Genomic DNA, 6000 nt, shown 5'->3' with positions numbered 1-6000 from the left:
AAAAAAAAAAAAAAAAAAAAAAGAAATAAAGCTCTTTTCTTTTCTTTCTTGTGGAGCTGGGAGTGGGATCCAGGGTCTCTGGCACGCTAGCAATAGCTCTTACACTCAGCTGCACCTCAGTCCTTAGCTAGTCTTTTTACTTACTGAACCATTGATGCAATGTATTCGTCAAGGTAACAGCTGTTGAACTTGACCAGATTTACGAGTACCAAAAGGAATTCTGAGGATAAGCCGACATCCATCCACTGCAGGACAAACTCCGCTGTAAGAGAAAAGCTAAGGCTGTATTCCTCCTCCCCAGGAAAATGATCCTGCATCCTATTACTGCAAAATATGGGACCCAAGATGCTCAACAGGAGTCTAAGCAAGGCTTGCACAGATCCTGGCTCCACCTGGGCAATGGAGCTCAGCTGACAGAAGAAGTAAGTATCCTTTTCTTTCTTTCTGTTGTTTTTTGGTTTCTTGAGATCGGTTTTCTGTTGTTTCTGTCGTAGCCCTGGCTGTACTGAAACTTGCTCTGTAGACCAGGCTAACCTCAAACTCAGAGATCCGCCTGCCTCTGCCTCCCAAGGGCTGAGATGAAAGGTGAGCGCCACCCCCACCCAGCAGAAGCGAGCATTTGAGGCTTGACTCCTCCATGACAGGGCACAGACACTACAAAGCTTGCTCAGGAGGCAAGTTCTTAGGAAATTCCCACCCTCCAAGAATCTCTGGAAAGACACAGGCAAGGCTGCAGGCCACATAGCCTTAGGAAATCTGATGGTGCCACGCGGTGGTGGCGAACACCTTTAGTCCCAGCACTCTGAGGCAGAGGCAGGTGAATTTCTGTGAGTTCAAGGCCAGCCCGGTCTACAGAGAAAGTTCCAGGATAGACTCCAAAGCTACAGAGAAACCCTGTCTCAAAAAATCAAAAGAAAAGAAAAGGAAAAAAAAAAAAAGAAAATCTGATGGCAAACTCGTGACAGTCCATGTCACAGAGGCAGATCAAACTCCGTGACAGTCCATGTCACAGAGGCAGATGAACTGCGGAAGCCCACTTCTGGACATCAGAACAGGCCCACGTTGAGTCACTCCCCAATCTTTCCTTTTTCCCTCACCAACAAGAAACAAAGTCTTAAACCTTACTGAAACCTCTGTCACATGACAGGTGGAAGGGCAGCAACCAGGGCAGGATGTCAAGCAGCACTAGCGCAGCCATGACAACAGACCCATTAGTGATGAGAAAGATGGGACCCAAGCCAGTCAAAGGCTTCACATCTTGAGTGAATCCTATGAGTGCTTCTGGAATTAGCGCCCAAGACAAAGGACTCCTGGAGCAGGGGCAATGCAGTCCTGTGCTCCCCACAGACCATGTCACGAACTGCAGTGCCCCTCCAGGTTCAGGGGGCCTTTCTCGTCCCAGAGACCTCTAAATCCCAAGGCCAGAAGAACCCCGTTCTCTGTATGGCACCTACCCAGTTCTTCTTCCAAGTAGGTAATGTGCCTTCCATTGTCTGTGAGGGCCTTAAAAACTTCTAGCCTTTCATGGAGGTCTTCATTGGAGGGATAATCCTTGATCACTTTGAAGAAAAGAGCTCTGAGGACCCCCAAACGGTCACCCTAAAGATAAAGCCACGAGTCAATAAAGCCCTGCCAGCATCTCCCATACAGTTGTCAAAAAGTGCATGGGATCCCAAGACCCCAGGCACACCCTGTTTTTCCTCTAGAAGCACCTTACATAATATGTCAGCATATCATAGGGCTCACACAGGGGCCAGAGGCACTGGCCAACAGCCGACTGGTATGCATACGCCACCTAACGCATCAAGCTCTGGACAGGGTCAGGTGCAGGTGGACAGCAGTGACAACAGAGCTCCTGCTCTGGATAGGAACTGTGTCCTCCTCTTGTGGACACAATGATCGAGCCCCAGGAGAGGTGCCACAGCCTGAGTACAGCAAGAGGAAGGAGAAACCTCTCCAAGAGGACAGACCCTTCAGGAATGAACAGAGAGGGGCCATGGGCATAAAAGGGTCAGCTGAGACCTCAGTAGTTAGAGAATGAGAAGCAGGGGAAGTGGCCATAACTAGAAAATTGATCAATAACTGCAAGCTAACAATAGCCATATTCCAGACACTCTGCACAAGCTTCCGTGTGTCATCCCTAGAAGGATACAGCTCGCAGTCTCTATTCTCAGTAGGGTGGAGGCTCAGGGAGCTATAGTGACTGGCCAAGGTCACCAGACAGGAGTTCTGACACCAGAATGTCCTCACACTCTCTTAGGCTCCACAGCCTGTTAACCACTAGACCCCACCAGTGGCAGACCACCAAAGACAGGAGTCCAAACAGGGATGGCCTGCCTTCATCCCATAGATTCATCCAGCTCTGCCCCTTACCTGTCCCTGCACAATGGCCTTCAACAAAGCAAGAACTGCATGTCGGGCCTCTGGTGGTCGCTCTGGCTGTAGCAAGTCTGAGACAGACTTCCAAAGTGCCTCCACTGCATGCTGCCACAACAGAAAGAGGCCAGTGATGAGGCTGTGATCTCCAAGAACCTCAGCCGCTTAATCAAAGGACAGCACTGGTGACCAGACTTTCAGACCATCTCAACCCACTCTCTCTCTTTTCTGGTTTTTTGAGACAGGGTTTCTCTGTGTAGCCCTGGCTGTCCTAGAATTAGCTCTATAGAGCAGGCTGGCCTTGAACTCACAGAGATCCGCCTGCCTCTTCCTCCCAAGTGCTGGGATTAAAGACTTGCACTATCATGCCTGGCATCTAGCCAAGACTCTTTACTGGGCCCAGGTGAACAGGCTGGGCAAAGGAGAACAGGCAGGACAGGGAAGCAGTGCCAGCTTCCCCGAGACTACCAGCGAGTTTCGAGTTTGGACTCAACACCATGGTGCTCAAAACAAGCACAGATGAGCCCTAAACACGCACCTGCCACAGAAACAGCATTCTATGTTCCTGTGTGAGTTAGGCCCTACTAAATGTTAGGAGCCTACTTTGAAAGATCCGATGTGTGTGTGTGTTGCAGGGGTGTCTCAGCTACAGCACGTACATCTTGGAAAACTGCTAAATACGTAGCCAGTCACTTTCCTTGATGGATCTGCATCTTACCTGAATCTCACACACAAACACTAGGCATGGATGTTGATCTGCATCTTCTCCTAAATCTCACACACAAACACTAAGCACGAACGTTGGAACTCTCAGGTGTCGCTTGGCACCTGACTTCCAGAAAGAAACTGCTCACTGGACACATAACATTAAAAAAAATCTAAAAATATTTAACCAAAATAAACCAGCTATTTGCTTTCCTGTGCTTGCAGCTGCTCTGGGCACGAGACCCTCATGAGTTCCTGATGGCAGGGGAGTGGTTTCTGGTGGGCTTGCAGCTGAAAAGTCCCGAGAGCTAAGGCATGGTCATTAGTCATTAGTCAGAGAGAGCCCTATATAAGATGCCTGGAACACAATAAAATTGAAAAATAAATAAATAAACAAACTAGCTATATGTCTTCTGTTGCCTGATGCCATCAATCAGCTGTCTTTCTCAAACAGTAACCAAGACTAGGGTGCCTTGATTTGTTCTCTGAGGCCCTACCCTAACCTGGTAATCCTTATCCAATGTGCTATAAGATAGTGAGAATGTAGGCATAAGTTCAAGACCAGCCTGGTCTACATAGTAAGTGCTAGGTGAACCAGGACTACACAGTGAGTCTCTGTCTCTTTTCTTTTCTTGTTTCTCTCAGACAGTGTTTCCATGTGTAACCCTGGCTGTCCTTGAACTCTTTAGACCAGGCTGGCCTCAAACTCAGATCTACCTGCCTTTGCCTCCCAAGTGCTGGGATTAAAGGAGTGAGCCACTGTCATGGAGCACTGTGAGTACCTGTCTCAACCTCCAACCCAGACCCACCAAAAAAGTGGGTGAGCAGACTTGCATATCCATAACCCTTTCCAGGAATTCAGGGAAAACCCATTCCTCTTGGTGTCACCAAGATAAGTCTCTCAGGGTTGTGCTCAGGTCATTTTCAGAAGTTTCTACATCACTAAGATGAACATTAAATGTCTCTAGAATGGTAAAATCTGAATCATTACAAAACTAGCTATTATGCCAGGCAGTGGTGGCACATGACTTTAATCCCAGAACTCAGGAGGCAAAGGCGGGTGGAGCTCTGAGTTCCATGCCAGCCTGGCTTACAAAGTAAGTTCTAGGACAGCCAGGGCTATACAGAGAAACCATGTCTTGAAAAAAAGAAAAAGGAAAAAAAACAAACAAACAAACACCAAATCTAAATCTAGCAGTCTGGCATATACTTGTAATCCATATCATACTGAAGAGGCTGAGGAAGGCCGGCCATATCAAGTTCACGGTCAGTCTGGACTATTACACAGTGAATATCGGTTCAGCTAGGACTACACAGCAAGTCTCAAAAACGAAAGAGAGCAACAGAAAATTGAAGACTTGTAGCTGGCATACACAACTCCAACTGAGGCAAACCTACCTCTTCAAATTTCTTCGTTTTTGCCACATCACATATCTGTCCTATCATACGGATGCGATTGTTGAGGCCACATTCACCACTCAGTTCCTAGAAAAGGGGAAACGGCAATGGTTAGAAAAGAAGCCTCCTCACCTGCCAGTCACAAACCACCTACAGCTTGTTCTGCATCTTACCTGTAAATTGAATTTACAGGTGTTTAAGGTTGCCCAGGCTGTGCTTGAACTCATATTGCAGCCCAAGGCAACCTTAAACACCTGGCGATTCTTCTGTCTCAGCTTCACAAGTACTGGGACTACAAGGGAAAGCCACCATGTTCAACTGTAGACCTTTTCTCGTTTTTATTTTCTGTGTATGTAGCTCTAGGTGGCCTAGAACTCACAGTGAGGACAAGTCTGGCTTCAAACTCACAAAGATCAGCCTATCTCTGCCTCCAGAGTGCTGGGATTAAAGGCGTGCGCCACCAAACCTGGCAAGCTGTAAACCAGAATTCACAGAAGAGCTTACTCCTCCAGCTCTTGCACTGACAGGCAGTAACTTTATTTCCCTGACTGAAGGTTTTGTTAGATAAAACTCACATAGCATAAAATATACCATTATAACAACTTTATTTATTCATAGTAGCTTCCTATGTAACCCTGGCTAGCCTGGAACTCAGGCCAAGACTCAAGGTAGCCTTTCTGCCTCAGACTCCCACGTGCTGGGATTATGGGCATGAACAACAACCAGTCTGGCCACTGTAATAACTTTAAATTGAAAACTTCAGCATTAGCACAATGCTCACAATCATCTCCACTGTTTCAAGAATGTTTTGATCACAATAGAAAGAAACCACATACCATACCAATTCCTTCTTCCTTCCAGCTCCTACAGCCACCTCCATGGATTTGCCTGTTCTGCACATTTCATACACTAAACTCATGCATTATGGAGACTGTCTATGTCCTTCACGTAGCATGCTTCACTCTGGGGCATGTGTTACCATTTGATGCTTTCTTCTTTTAATTAATACCCCATTATATGCAGATGTGTCATATTTATTTACACCCATCATCAAATGATGAGTATTTGGTACCCGAGTGGAAAATGTTCCAAGTATAAAAGTTCAAAATTATTTATGGGTAAGACATACATGCAGGTAAGAAACCCATACACAGTCGGGCCATTGCGGCACACACCTTTAATCCCAGCACTGCAGAGGCAGAGGCGGTTAGATCTCTGAGTTCAAGGCCAGCCTGGTCTACAGAATGAGTTCCAGAACAGCTAGGGAAACACAGAGAAAACCCTGTCTCAAAAAAAAAAAAAAAAAAAAAAAAAAAACAGGGGCTGGAGAGATAGCTCAGAGGTTAAGAGCATTGCCTGCTCTTCCAAAGGTCCTGAGTTCAAGTCCCAGCAACCACATGGTGGCTCACAACCATCTGTAATGAGGTCTGGTGCCCTCTTCTGGCCTGCAAGCATACACACAGAAAGAATATTATATAAATAATAAATAATATTAAAAAAAAGAAAGAAAGAAACCCATAA

At 46.5% G+C, this 6000-nt stretch overlaps 1 protein-coding gene across 7 annotated transcripts in view; it reads right to left on the bottom strand.

Annotated features, from left to right (window-relative positions):
* Tsc2 (TSC complex subunit 2) overlaps positions 1 to 6000 on the bottom strand; it is a 35086-nt gene that overhangs the window by 27511 nt on the left and 1575 nt on the right. For all 7 annotated transcript variants that reach the window (XM_005349161.2, XM_013347152.2, XM_026780898.1 and 4 more), the window contains exons 3-6: positions 4480 to 4566; positions 2374 to 2484; positions 1455 to 1599; positions 145 to 262 (exon numbers count right to left, since the gene is read on the bottom strand). In XM_005349161.2, the coding sequence (XP_005349218.1) occupies positions 145 to 262; positions 1455 to 1599; positions 2374 to 2484; positions 4480 to 4566 (461 nt within the window). The remainder of the gene's footprint in view (positions 1 to 144; positions 263 to 1454; positions 1600 to 2373; positions 2485 to 4479; positions 4567 to 6000) is intronic.

Source organism: Microtus ochrogaster, chromosome 7 (genome assembly GCF_000317375.1).
Source record: "Microtus ochrogaster isolate Prairie Vole_2 chromosome 7, MicOch1.0, whole genome shotgun sequence".
Classification (NCBI taxonomy): domain Eukaryota; kingdom Metazoa; phylum Chordata; class Mammalia; order Rodentia; family Cricetidae; genus Microtus; species Microtus ochrogaster.
This window is presented reverse-complemented; position numbering and strand designations above follow the sequence as displayed.